This window comes from Gossypium arboreum, chromosome 8, assembly GCF_025698485.1.
Source record: "Gossypium arboreum isolate Shixiya-1 chromosome 8, ASM2569848v2, whole genome shotgun sequence".
Classification (NCBI taxonomy): domain Eukaryota; kingdom Viridiplantae; phylum Streptophyta; class Magnoliopsida; order Malvales; family Malvaceae; genus Gossypium; species Gossypium arboreum.
This window is the reverse complement of record NC_069077.1, coordinates 141,716,330-141,731,390: the sequence shown is the minus strand read 5'-3', so window position 1 is coordinate 141,731,390 and position 15,061 is coordinate 141,716,330. Positions and strand designations below refer to the sequence as shown.

At 32.8% G+C, this 15,061-nt stretch overlaps 1 protein-coding gene across 1 annotated transcript; it reads left to right on the top strand.

Moving 5' to 3' along the window:
- The first annotated feature begins 450 nt into the window (after positions 1–450).
- LOC108465287 (AP-2 complex subunit alpha-1-like) lies at positions 451–11,332 on the top strand. The gene is made up of 28 exons (XM_017765605.2): positions 451–568; positions 725–932; positions 2,453–2,584; positions 3,233–3,358; positions 3,882–3,944; positions 4,020–4,117; positions 4,207–4,414; positions 4,729–4,800; positions 4,878–4,970; positions 5,482–5,583; positions 5,720–5,817; positions 6,181–6,262; positions 6,389–6,477; positions 6,631–6,736; positions 6,837–6,902; positions 6,992–7,098; positions 7,190–7,294; positions 7,435–7,555; positions 7,676–7,867; positions 8,373–8,609; positions 8,731–8,811; positions 8,937–9,101; positions 9,197–9,283; positions 9,374–9,499; positions 9,702–9,782; positions 9,857–9,928; positions 10,467–10,546; positions 10,624–11,332. The coding sequence occupies exons 2-28, from the start codon at positions 801–803 to the stop codon at positions 10,760–10,762; spliced, it is 3,060 nt and encodes a 1,019-aa protein (XP_017621094.1). The 5' UTR covers positions 451–568; positions 725–800; the 3' UTR covers positions 10,763–11,332.
- Positions 11,333–15,061: the final 3,729 nt, after the last annotated feature.

The following is a 15,061-nucleotide window of genomic DNA, read 5'->3' as shown; positions in this document are numbered from 1 at the left end:
TTGGTCATAAATTAATATCTAAAGTATATAATTTTTATAATATTTTTTAACTTTTATATATTATTTTAACTTTTAAAATTTATAATTATATATTTTAGAATTTTATATTTTAAACTTTTTAAAAATTATATATTATATATAATTTTATTAATATATAATATTTTAAAAATAAAAAGGACACATGACGTGTTCTAATAACGTCACGTGAACAATCAATACTGGTCAATAATTGGTCAAAGTCAAAAGTATTTTTAAATATTATAATTTTTATTTTTAAATTTAATTTTTTATTTAAATAAACCTAATTGTCACAATAAAAAGTAGAGAAAGTTAATACTTAAGTTTCAAATTGGAATAAAAAATTTTAAACACCAAAGTAAAAACGTAAGTATACTTTAGGGGCCAAATCATCCATTAAACCTTATATAAATATACATAAAAGCAAAATCCAAATCATATAAAAAAAAAAAAAAAAACCCCGATCCGACTAACGAACAACTCTATCTCCAGCTCTTCTCTCGACGGCTATTTTTTTCCTCCAAATTTTGTTCCTCCTTTTTATATCAAAGTACTCATTTTCTCCTCTCTTTTTTTTTTTTTTGTTTTTAAATTTCAAATTTGAAAAAAAATTCCATATTATTTTTCAAACACCTCATGTTCATCTCCGTTATCCTTTTTTTCTGATGCCGGATCGATTTCTCCGTTTCCGTTGAAAAACAAAAAGAGGTAAAAGATCTGGAAAATCGACAACGCAGATCACAAAAAAGGAAAGAAGAAAGTAGATCGATCAATAAAACGGAATGGCAATGCACGGGATGAGAGGTCTCTCGATTTTCATAAGCGACATTCGTAATTGTCAGAACAAAGAGCAAGAGCGTTTGCGTGTCGATAAAGAGCTCGGCAACATACGTAATCGCTTCAAAAAAGAAAAGGTTAGGGGTTTCAAAGCATTTTTTATTTTATTCTTTAGTAATTTAAATTTCGGTGTATTAGAAAACGATCGGACTTGCTCTTTTTTTATTATTATTAAGTTTTACGAGCTTCAGTAGGACAAAAGTGGACATAGATTCTTTTGTTAATTAATTTTTTTGTTTTAGAGAAGAAAAAAAATTATGAATTTAGTTTAGCTGTGAAGTCTATGCATTTGTGAACGCTGTAAATGTATCGATTATTTACAGCAATTGCGATCTTCCTACGTACTTACTGCGATATTTCTTTATAATATTTTATATAGAGTTTGCAGTAGGATTGCGTTTGATTTCTTAAGAATTCTACCTATGTTTGTGAACCCTACCTTGAGCAAAAATATATGTACTTATATAGTGTATGGACAGTATTTTGCTTGCTAATTCTGAGAAACTCTTTACAATTTGAGCTTCCTGTTAAAGACCATGTATGAAGTACTGAACCTTTCCAAACATGTATAGTGAATGACACTATAGTAGGCATGCAAACCCACGTTATGTGTATGCATTATTGAGAATCTATCCTTTTCAAAGATGTCTTTCTATAAAACGATGAACTTATCAATTCAATGGCGTATTTGAACTGAAAATGTTCTTTTTATTTGGATTTTACAAATCTAGCCACTTTTGATGGTTAGAACAGGTCCTTGAATCATTTGATTTGATTTGCTTTAATTTGATGTTATAGTTATAGAGTATTGAGTCTTTCTCTCCCCTCCCATCTCCTTTAACCTTCTCTTGTGGGCACTCTTTATGTGGTTCATATTTGAACATTTTCCATTTGCATTCCCCTATTTTGTTCTACGTTGAAGGGAAGAACACAAGGTTTTCTACCTAATGAACATTTCCTTCCTCCTTTCCTCACTACTATAGTAAATTGGAAAGGTTAGTTTGTGCTATAGTAGGATTATAGTTAAATTTTACAGTATTTTGTACTTTTTCCTTCCCAAGTTGTAATTGCTAAACTTTCTAACTTTTTCCTTGTTGGGCAATTTTCTTTCCTTAGTCATCGCGTTATCTTACTAGTTTATCATGTTTGATTCATAGAATTTCATATAAATCAAATTCTAGCCTCTATAAGAAAGTAAGAAACATAAATTGCATTTGCTTTTGTATCACACTGAGTATTTGCTCCAGCTTCATACATGCTAGAATGTTATGTTCTACACTCTTTTACAGGAGTCTGCTTATTTATGTACTTAAGTGCAGTTGGGTAAATCTCAGTGAGTTCTCCATCTCCAACAAAGTAACCTTGTTGTTTTTATATGATATCTTTTTCATTCTTTCATAGTTGACTTATTGGGGAGGAGTTGACCTCATTCTTCACATGAAGTTTAAACCTTAGAGCCAAAATTTTCCAAACCCTGCCCATTTCCTGTAGAAACTTTTACATGGAAAGACTTAGTGCCTCGATAGGTGACATATTTTTATTGCCTTACCAAGATGAGTGAGCGGTTTTTTATTGAAAGTTCACATTCTTCTGACAGGGATTGACACCATATGATAAGAAGAAATATGTTTGGAAAATGCTTTACATTTACATGCTGGGTTATGATGTTGATTTTGGTCATATGGAAGCTGTTTCCTTGATATCTGCACCAAAGTATCCAGAAAAGCAGGTGAGATCAATTTTGTTATCTCTTTAATTTTGATCAGTGTCACATTTGTGAGACCTTAATTGGCGAGAAAAACCTGGTGGACCTATGCACTACAAGCGACATCCTTAAGAGCTTGAAAGAACAGAAAACAAGAAAAGTTGTAAACCAAGGCCTAAAGTTTTTTAATCATTTCCTCCTTTTCCTTTCAGAAGGAAAGAGGGGAAAGGGCCAATAAAACTTGAATGCATGAACAAGATAACATGTTGAAAGGTCTCAGCTAAGTTTCAATACTTAGAATCTGCATTAGCATGAAAGCTTTATCCTTTGTATTCATATCAGTTACTGTGACATGTAATTTTCTTCCTACAATGATAAAGCTGGCAAGTGATTGGCACTGTCTAAGCACTATAGATAACCATCATATAATAGCATTCTGATTCTTGTAAGTATTTGAATGGGGCCATATGATATCTATTTTAGTATGTATTATGGAAGCCTGGATAATATATGGATATTCATGTAATTTTTTTGGATAATGTAGCTTATTGTGTTTCTCGTAAAAAGGATATAATTATCATTCTCTGCACGGACATGGTTGATATTCAAATCTGTATTTAACTCTATTAATTATTTTTCTCCTTTTTTTTGGCTTTCCATTATTGGCTGTAGGTTGGATACATTGTGACATCATGTTTGCTCAACGAAAATCATGATTTTCTGAGATTAGCAATCAACACTGTACGCAATGATATAATTGGTCGAAATGAGACTTTCCAGTGCCTAGCATTAACCCTGGTAAGGCCAAGAAAAATTGCTTGAGGTTCTAGACATTATCTATGTAATTAGAATGGGATAGAACTGTTTGTAATTTACAACATCGAGCACCTAGCCTACATACTTAATTCAGATGCTTACACAAGGTATGATTTAGTCCGTGACATGTGATTCAGAATTTTCCTTTTTTCTCTTTTCTCAAGAATTTGATCAGTTTTCCAAATATTATTCATCACTTTACGGTTTATATCACAGCTTATTATTTCTGGATCTGCAATTAGTGGTTATAGTACTATGATTTTGTTGTTAATCAAATGCCATGAGGGAACTCACTGTTCTATTGCGTTGCGCCTTGGATGTTGTTTTATAGTCTGTAAAGTTTTTAGTTATTGATGTTCTGGTTACTCTTTTGTTGTTACCCTTTGTTGGGCTGATTTATGGACATCTAAGGATTTCCATATTGTTATTCTTATCCTTTGCTTAGGTTTTCGATATTGTTATTATTGTGATTTTACATCTACTTTTTCCTGAATTAACTTTGTAGGTTGGTAATATTGGTGGGAGGGAATTTGCTGAATCTTTGGCACCTGATGTTCAAAAGTTACTTGTAAGATCAGCCAGAAACTTGTTAAGTTCAACTGCTTCTTAAAAATAATTTACACTGAGAGAATCTATGTTTCAGCTGTCTAGCAGCTGCAGACCACTTGTACGGAAAAAATCTGCATTATGTTTGCTGCGATTGTTTAGGAAAAATCCTGATGTTGTCAATGTTGATGGCTGGTACGCTAGAACGCTAAAAGTTTTATCCCTACTGTTTTATGATGTTAGCTGTGTCGATGCTGAATTGCTTTTCTTGCCCTATGTTTTAGGGCGGACCGGATGACGCAACTTTTAGATGAGCGTGATCTTGGCGTTTTGACATCTTCTATGAGCCTTCTTGTTGCTTTGGTATCAAATAATCATGAAGCATATTGGACATGCCTTCCAAAATGTGTTAAAATATTGGAACGCCTTGCAAGGAGCCAAGATGTTCCACAGGAATATACTTATTATGGCATCCCATCTCCATGGCTGCAGGTTTGTCCTTCTATTTCTCTCTTATAACTCCTATATGAATGTGATACCTAGCTCAGAAAAATGTCATATGCCTGGTCTGATTTTTGTATATAAGTATGTTTCAAGTGGATCTTGTTCTCTTGGATATGTTTGCACTTTTTTTGGTCATTGACATGTTTGCACTTTATTACTTGGTAATTATGTCCAATTCTTCTTCTCCCCCCCCCCCTTTTTCCCTATCTCTTTATTAAGGTGGATAACTTTGTTAATCAGTAATTATCATCGACTCATATTTGGTAAATTTCATTGTGGTGTTTATCACTCTGTTATAATAGGTTAAGACAATGAGGGCTCTTCAGTATTTTCCTACCATTGAAGATCCAAATACGAGAAGAACATTGTTTGAGGTTTAAACTTTCCTGCATGGTTCTTGTCTTCTATTAAGGTTATTTTGATATTAATGGATCTTGATGGCTGATTTCAGGTCTTACAACGGATATTAATGGGAACAGATGTTGTGAAGAATGTTAATAAGAATAATGCCTCACATGCCGTCCTCTTTGAAGCCCTTGCTCTCGTGAGTTCACTTCTTCATTCTGGCTCTAGCTCTTGAAATTTATTATCGAAGACAATATTTGATGTTAAGTGATTCCAGGAAGATTTATTCTGTTGAACTAAGATTGTCACTTTATGAAAGTCTTGCTGAAATTCATCAAAGTAGGTTTTCTAGATGGGTTTCATGTTTTCTATCCTATGACAAGAAATATTATGCGCTTTTTTAGCATTCATACCTACTTTATTGCCTTGTTTATGTAATAAAAGTATATGGATGATAGCACCTCTTACTTTGCTCTTGCACACGGCAGAAGAAAAAACATAGTGGTTTCAAAATTGGCAGCCTATCTGCTTTCTTGTCTCTTTATCACATATTTCTAAGTTATATACTATACCCCTCTCCTGGCTCCTCTGTGTGTGAAAACATCATGTAAAGTGCATAACAATATATGTTAGTCACTATTATACTTTACTAAGCATGTTAGATGAGTTCTTTCTTAAGTTATGTTGTACGTTTGCTCTCCTCATTACAGGTCATGCATCTTGATGCCGAAAAGGAGATGATGTCTCAGTGTGTGGCTCTTCTTGGGAAGTTCATTGCTGTTCGTGAACCAAATATTAGGTATCTTGGTTTGGTAAGTTATGGGAGCATAATTACTTCTCTTTTAATGATCTTGTTTCCGAACAAGAAAACATGTTCACATGTGCCAGATCAGGGTGGTTTTCTATAGCCTAATGATTTACTTATAGATATTAAATGCTTGGTTGCAGGAAAATATGACTAGGATGCTAATAGTTGCTGATGTGCAAGAGAGTCTAAAAAGGCATCAGGCACAAATCATCACATCATTGAAGGATCCTGATATCAGGTTGAGTTTCTTTTTTTTCTTTTCTTTTTGCAGTTTTTTCAGTATTAATTGCACTTAAAATGTTATTACTATGATTCTCTTTTGTGAATCATTTATATACAGACTCAAGTCTATGTAACATCTATCAGTTGGCCCCATCTATGACATGCCTAACTTTTCCTGGCTTGAAAATCACCCTATATAGTTGTCTTGGAATGAGTTCCTCACCTAACTAATTAAAATAACAATTTACTTTATTGAAGTCTTAAACTTTCATCTATAACTAAAGCCTTGATTTTCTAAACATGGAATTATATAATCTTTGAACTTTATGTTCATAAGATCTTTTTTCTTCTTTGACTAACAACAGTGTGTAATTTCCAGTATCTGTAGGCGAGCTCTTGATTTGCTCTATGGTATGTGTGACATAACAAATGCAAAGGACATTGTTGAAGAACTGTTGCAGGTACTAAAGTCTTGATCAATGAAAAAGTATTACTTGTAGTCATTTCTCCGCTAATTTATTTTCCATACAACTACTTAAATGATGAGGTACGAGATGAGAATGTTACTGACTGTGACCCTTTACCAGTATCTGAACTCAGCTGACTTTACAATGCGTGAGGAATTGTCACTTAAGGCTGCCATTCTTGCTGAGAAGTTTGCTCCTGATCTGTCATGGTAAACATGTTGGATGGAAGCAGAGTTTTAACCCACATGCTTATGAATGAAGATTTTGTACCTCAATGTTTTCTTTTCTATTGTGTACAGTAGCTTCATCAATTGTTCGGTTGTTATTCCTTACAAAATAACTAGTTTGCCTAAACATTGCAGGTATGTGGATGTGATTCTTCAGTTGATTGAAAAGGCAGGAGACTTTATTAGCGATGACATATGGTTCCGTGTTGTGCAGTTCGTTACTAACAATGATGACCTACAGGTGACAAAAAGTCCAACACATTTAGTTGTGCTATTTTATAACAGGAAAGGTATTCTTCTTTTGGTGGTTTTCAGGCTGAATTATTTATGTTTATGACCAGCCTTATGCAGCTGCAAAGGCGAAAGAGTATCTTGACAAGCCTGCTGTAGACGAGAAAATGGTCAAGGTTTGTATATGGTAAACATTTTACATGGATATGTATCATTATGGACAAAAATATGCAATTTTATTTTGGAATTTGTCTGTATCGATCAGGTCTGTGCTTATATTCTTGGAGAATACAGCCACCTTCTGGCTAGACGGCCTGGGTGTAGTCCAAAAGAAATCTTTTGCGTCATACATGAGAAACTTCCTTCAGTATCGTATGAGCCTTTAACCTTTGGCACTATATGTTTCATAAATGCTCATTCTTTATTATTTTATTATCTTACTATAATGTATATCACGTTTCAGAACTACCACCATTCCTCTTCTTCTATCAGCGTATGCTAAGATCTTAATGCACACTCAGCCGCCTGACCAAGTACTGCAGAATCAGATTTGGGCAATATTCACCAAGTAAGATGTTCTTCAGCATATTTTTCTCTCTGATTGCTCAGCATCTCATCTATGGTTTGTTTGAAATTTGGAAATTTTTGGTTTTGTTGCCATCAAATTAATGTGATTTGCTTAACACACTTTTGTAACTGTGAACTCAGATATGAGAGTTGCATTGATGCTGAGATACAACAACGAGCTGTTGAATATTTTGCATTGAGTCGGAAAGGTGCTGCTCTAATGGATATTTTAGCTGAAATGCCTAAATTTCCTGAGCGTCAGGTTTGTGTACTTTGCATTATTTGTTTAGAAGCTGCCTGTTCCACCTTTGTGTTGCAGAAGGTCCATGCATAGTCTTGATTCAAGTGATGGTTAAACCATGCTCTTGTTCTCAATTTACAGTCTTCATTGATCAAAAAGGCCGAAGATGCTGAGGGTGACACTGCAGAGCAAAGTGCCCTCAAGTTGCGTGCTCAACAGCAACCTTCAAATGCTCTAGTTGTAACCGACCAACGCCCTTCTAATGGGGAACCACCACCAGTTTTTGTTGGGCAGCTTAGTGTTGTAAAGGCACCCAACATGAATAATACCGAGGTTAGTTCTTTTCCAATCCTAGTTGCTACTTGTTTTCGTGGTTTTTTTATATACCAGTTGCTATTGTCACATATGTTGGACTTGTATACTTTTTATTTATTTTAAAATAATCATTATATATTAAACTAATAGTTACTATGTTGTGTAGAAATGACTGGATTTTACATTTTACCATGGACTTACTTTGGCATTTATGTCACATTTACATTGAATTAGAATTCTTATAAATTGGTTAAATCTTATTATCGAATATTTCATTTAAAGAAAATCTTTTAATGGAACTATATTCTTATTTATCAGATTGGGTAAATTTTATTAATATCTGTTTAAAATAAATATTTTAAATGGCAATGTAGAAATATAATGAACAAAAATGTCTATATCAGTTGAAAAGTATTTCGTTATATGTGCTTTTACATTATAGGTTATAAATATACAGATTTATGTATAGCTTTTGTTTTTAAGTGTAATTTGCACTAATGTATATGTGTGATTGTCTTGACAGGATCATTATTCAACAGAGCTAGTTCTTTCTCAGGAGAACGGAAATTTAAGCCAAGTAGATCAGCAACCTCCTTCGGCAGATCCCCTTAGTGATCTTTTGGGTCCATTGGCTATTGAGGGCCCTCCTGGTGCTACTGTTCAATATGAGAACAGTACTGTCTCTGGATTGGAAAGTGGTCTGGATGTAGTAGATGGGTCAGCCATAGTGCCCGTAGAAGTGGGGACAAATACAATTCAGGTATTGCTGCTTCCCTAACACTAATTAGAAGTTTAGTGATTGTAAAATCGCATGTGATTCTAGTAAGTGGTTTGGTATTGCTTTTAGTTTTACTAGTTGATGTTACTACTTGCATCTGCAGCCGATAGGGAATATTGCCGTAAGATTTCATGCTTTATGCCTGAAAGATAGTGGTGTTCTATACGAAGATCCTTACATTCAGGTATAAACCTTTTTCCTTTTGTATTCCGTTATTTATCTTATCTGTTAGTTTCAAGTTGGTTTTATGACTCTTTTAGAAGCTTCCAAAAGGTTGATGCTGATTTTTCTCACTAAAAATTACTTCAGATCGGCATCAAAGCCGAGTGGCGAGCTCATCAAGGATGTCTGGTTCTTTTCTTAGGAAACAAGAATACATCTCCTCTCGTTTCTGTTCAGGCTTTGATATTGCCTCCTGCTCATCTGAAGATGGAGCTTTCATTAGTGCCTGACACCATACCTCCTCGAGCACAGGTGAATAGGACTCATTGTGTTTGTGACTAATTATTCGTTGATGCATGTTCGTGAATTATCATGTTTATTTTACTTTCTTTTCATGGTTCCTGTAGGTGCAATGCCCACTTGAGGTTGTAAACCTTCGGCCAAGCAGGGACGTAGCTGTTCTCGACTTCTCCTACAAGTTTGGAACCCATATGGTACTTGCAGATAATTGATATATTATAAACTAAATCACCGAGAGCTGGTTTTGTTTACAGTGCCAGGTATCTTATTATTATCTTTTGCAGGTTAACATCAAGCTTCGTCTTCCTGCTGTGCTGAATAAATTTCTTCAGCCTCTACCAGTTTCCGCAGAGGAGTTCTTCCCCCAGTGGAGATCACTTTCTGGACCACCATTGAAGCTTCAAGAAGTTGTATGTGTACTTCCTTTTTTTTCTTTATTTTTTATTGGAAAGCACAATACCTAGTTTCATATATTGAGACACGCCACACCTATAATATATAATTGATTCTTGTTATGTGCAGTTAAGCTCGTATTGTCATTTATAGTCTAATTTATTTTCTCTGTGCGGTTCCCTGTCTGATCTGTAGTCATTTTGCTCCAAATTTGGGCAGGTTAGAGGTGTAAGACCTATGGCTCTTCCCGAAATGTCAAATCTACTCCACAGTTACAGAATAGCAATTTCACCAGGGCTTGTAAGTCCTTTCAATCGGATAAGATCTTCTCCCATTTATATATGCATTGTTCACCGTTTCATTTTCTGTTTCAGGATCCAAATCCTAATAATCTAGTTGCGAGCACAACCTTCTATTCAGAGAATACGCGTGCCATAGTTTGCTTGGTAGGAAACATGTTCTGTTCTAGCTATATGGCTGTGTTATTGTAATGAAGTTTGAAATGATGCCTATATATTCAGTCTGTTTTTTATACTTTAACTTACTTAAGTGACCATCCTGCTACTATAACCAAATAGACTTAACATCGGTTGGTTAAGTCAGTTAACCGACTTTTTTTAATTCCTTTTTTATTTTTTATCATATATTTAAAATAATTAATATGTATTAAGTCGGTTAGTTCAGTTATGAATTTTAATAAACGATAACTGACTGACGGAGAACCATCATAATCGAGACAAACCAATTTAATGGAGAAAACTGAGTGAACCAAAACCGACATATGCTCTCCCCCAACTCTTGATACTATTTTTCCCTTTTTGGTGCTGAATTTGTTTCTATAATTGAATTTCATATATAATTAGAGAAATCGATTCTTAATCTTTACAACTTGCTGTTTTGGACATTATCAATGAGCTTGTTGTGGTGCATTGGAATCTGTGTAATGCCACTGATTACAAGCCATTTCTTCTGTAATATTTTCAGGTCAGAATTGAAACGGATCCAGCGGACAGAACACAGTTGCGTATGACTCTCGCTTCGGGTGATCCCACATTAACATTTGAGTAAGTAGCTGAACTTTCACATAAAGAAGTTAGTTTAATCGGATTAGCGGAAATTTTCTTACCATTTTACCCCACAGGTTAAAAGAATTCATCAAAGAACAACTGGTTAGCATTCCCACAGTTGCTCAAGCACCTACACCAGCTCCACCTGCAGCTCCACTGACCCCTCAAATACCACCAAATGATCCCGCTGCTCTACTAGCTGATTTGCTATGATGAAAGTAAAAATTGACCAAACCAGAAGTTTTGTTCAATATACACTTAACGAGACTCGATTTCAACAGCCGGCCCCTTCCCACTTGCCCCTCCGAGGTGTATACAGTTAAAATCCCCAATGCAAGGGCTAACGGGAGCAAAAGACAAGCTACATATTTTTTTCGGCTTAGCAAAGAAGGGTCCAGTCCGGTTTTTGTGATTCTTTCTGCACAAGGATATTGAAACCTTGGTGAGTTTTTCTCTCTCCCTTTTCAGTGTCTAACGGGAGTTGGGTTTTTCTTTTTTTGGGTTGGGCCTTTTTTTTTTTTGGGGGAGGGCATTATTTTCAGGTAATCCTATTTCTTACCAATTTTACGAGATTGATTTCTTTAGTACGACATCTTAGCCTGTAAGATATGGAATGAAAGTATGATATGGGTTGTAACAATGTATTCGTTTCTCAATCCAATATGTCATTCAGTTTTTTTGTGGCGATATTATATGGTTTTGGTTATTTTTTGGTTAATCGGTTCGGTTAGTCGAAGATATTCTAATAAAATTTTAGTATTGTGGAGGATCTTATACTAAAAATTAGATTGCATTTTGTTCTCTACTAAAAATGAGCAAATTAGCTTGTGTTTCTATTAAAAATTTTATTCATTTCTACCGTTAAAAATTGGTTCTCGTACGTTAGAATGAGGTAAATGAGGCACGACATGCGTAACTATTTGGTTATTTTGTTAGGAATTTTTTAACATAAGAGATTAGTTTGCTCTTTGATCTAAACATATAATGATTAAATTACTCAATTTTTGAGTGAATGAGAGAAACTGCAATGTGACGTTAAATACAAGGGTCTCCATGGTAATTTTACCTTGTTTAAGCTTTAGTTTTTATGTTTGTTTTTTAATTTGTTTTGAACTTCTAATGTATATAAATTAGATAGTTAATATCTTTATTATGTTTTTGCTTTTACATTTTGTTTTGTTTCAATACTTTGTATATGGAATTATGAATTATCTAATAAGAAAATATTGGAAGGGTTAATTTTGTTTAGTTAAAATCGAAATTATTTTGTTTTGCTTAATTAATCTCTAATAATTTGGTTCTTCAAACCGTGAATACAACATACCTACTAAACGATAAGCACAAAAATCAAATCATAAATGGCATTTGGAATTGTTTGGTCTCATTGTTCTACCAATTACATGCCATGGTTGTCATAAAAATTCATTGGAAAGGATTGCAAAATTGGTAGGTACTAGAAGTACTAAAGGTGCATTACCATGATCAATTGCTAATAAAATCATCTTAGCTTCGCCATCCTCAAATCTACACTGAGTCTAAAATGAGCCATGCCCCATTGGTTAAAAAAAAAACCATATTTGCATTTAAATGAATAAACCAGTTTCAAGAACAAGAGGATAAGCAATGTTGGAGTTTTGGACACCCCATCTCCACAAAATGCAAACATGAAGGAGTCTCTTCTGTTTGCTATCAACATCTCTTTTTATTGCTTGAAAACACCCTCTTTTGTTTTGTTTTCCAAATAAAGGGTATCATCATTATTACACCTCCAAACTCAACATGTTAATATTTGTGTGTGTCTTTCCACTCAAGAACATGGGGTGAATGAGACAACAAATCATGGGAAACCCTGTCTTAATATGGCAAATGAAGCTGTACGGTTGCATGAACTTCTGCTTTTGATGTTCGACTTTTTTCCTTTTTTTTGAACTTTCAATTCAATTGTAAGAAATAATGGTAAAAATACAATTGAGATTTTTGTGTTAATAGTCGAATTGTATTTTATCCCCTCTCTACTCAAAAAATAATAAATTAGTCCCCGTACACTAGATCAAAAAGCAAAAAAGTCTTTCTGTTAAATTTTTATCTATTTATATTGTTAAAAATTGGTCTTATACTTCAGAATGAGGTATATGTGACACGTCACATATAATTGTCTAGTTATCCATACCAACTTTTAATAGTAGAAATGGATGAAATTTTTAAGAGAAAAGATCCGGTTGTTCTTTGAGTTAACATACAAGGACTTTACCTCCTTTTTTAATATAGAGAACAAAATGTAATCTTACTCTTAATACATAAACCTCTATAATACTTTTACCAATAAATAATATCAAAAGATGAATTAGGTAAATTTATTTGCATGTCGTGTATTTCGAATTAGGTAAATTTTGGTTTTAGCTCAAATTTGGGATTTAGTTTTGTCAAGAAATTTATGAGAATTAAAATGTAATTTTATCATTCTTGAGGATCAAAGCATAATTTCATCATATGTTAACTTATAACTTTACAAATTTAAGAGGTAAATTCCCAAATTTGAGATCAATTTAGAATTTGTACTATAATTTAGGACAACTGATGTAATTAATCCCTTTAATTTGAGATCAATTTAGTGACATGTAATTAGTCTTTGACTCATTAATTAAATAAATCATTAAAAATATTAAAAATTATTCAAACGGGTTTTAACTCAATGCAATTAATTTATATTAATTTACAGCTCAACCGATTTAAAATTTTCTTTAGACTGACAGTTGAGTTAATTCTAAGTCTAACCAATCCTTCTTTCATATAACCATGATTAAAATAGTATATAAGGTGGACCCATTTAACGCACGTCTTAATGTGATATGTTAGATCTTATTTAGTAAAAGAACTCTTATAATAACAAACTTTTATCTGCTGTCGGCAGAAATTAATAATCTGACTAAAGAAAAATATTGCAAAAATAATATTGGAGCATTGGGAAAGATGCTTACTTTTTTTATTTTTTTGGTTTGTTCAAGAAAATGGAATAATAATTCGATATGGGGAAATTATCATTTTTAAAGAAATTAAAAAAACTAAAATAGCAAAGAAGGTCAATATTTGCTAAAAAGATGTCAATTTAGAAGATTGAAAAGTAGCATAAATCATGGGAATTCAAATAATTCGATTTTTGGATATAAAGTCATCATTAATAAAATTGTTAATTGTATGATTAAAATAAATTTTGATATTAGAAAAATCTAAAGGTGTTTGAGGATATCTCAATGAAAGTGTTAACAATCTCTCTTATTATTAAAGCAAGTGTTAGTCTTGCTAAAAAAGTCATTGTGTAGTTAATTTGTAGTCAGTTCGATTCTTTTCACACACAAAAAACGACATTTGTTAGAGATTATTTTATTTAAATCCCGTCACTTGTTGAAAAAATAAACACAATAGCAAAATAAGAAGGTCTGTATAGAACTATTCTTCTTCTATTTGACTTTGATTAAAATAGAATTTTTAACCCTTTAATAGATGTAGTTGAAATTTCTCTTGAATCAGTCGTTTTTCAATATTAACGAATTTCTCTATCTCTGCCAATGATTTTTTTCTCAAAAGAATTTTCATGTAAAATCTATGTATTCTTTTTTCTTTTTTATTACTTTGTATATTTTTACCAGTATTATCAATATTTATTATAACAACATTTACAAGTTTCACTTTAAATAAATATATAAATGTTATTTTAGAATTGTTTTGTTTAGTTAATTAATTAGTCTAATTTGTTATCATGGTTAAGTATTCCAATTAGAAGTTTGATGTGTGTTTTTCTAAAAGCTATTCTGTCATTTATTTTTCCAAATCATAAATTAACCAAAATTTAGGATAATGTTTATTAATATGGATAGTATTAATTTAAAATGGTTGGGTATAATGGATATTCTTTTTTATGGCTAATAAAAACAAATGGTAGTTGTAAGAATGAATGATGGAAAAAAAAAAAAAGATTAATTGAAATTAGGGTTAGATGCCCCATTGTCATAATGGTAGGTCACCAATGTCTAACCTTTTGGGACATTATTTTCTTGATGAGCCTTAGCTTTTCCAATCCTAGAAGGAAGCTCCTTGAGCCACCAAGAAAGTTATATATTATTTATAATATATATTGGTATATGGTATCAACGGTGGAGGATTGTTGATACATAGTATCAATGATGGAGTTCCAAGAAGGGAGAAGAGTTCTAGTTCAGGAGAAGAGAGGTAGAAGATAATAAAGATGGGTTTTTTTTCCGTACCCCTCTCAAATGAAGTGTTTGGGGCTATTTAAACTATGGATATTTCAAGTCGGATCCCAAGTCAGGTTTTTACATATTTTATTATTATTGTATAACAATATATAATGAAGAAAGAATGTAATTGATGAGAGGTGTTTTTATATATTTCTTTCTTTCTTTTGTATTTTTGGAGTCTATTCTAGTTTAAAACAATTTTGTAATGCAGTATGTATTGTTCCGTTTGAGTAAAAGCATTGTATCGTGGGAATAA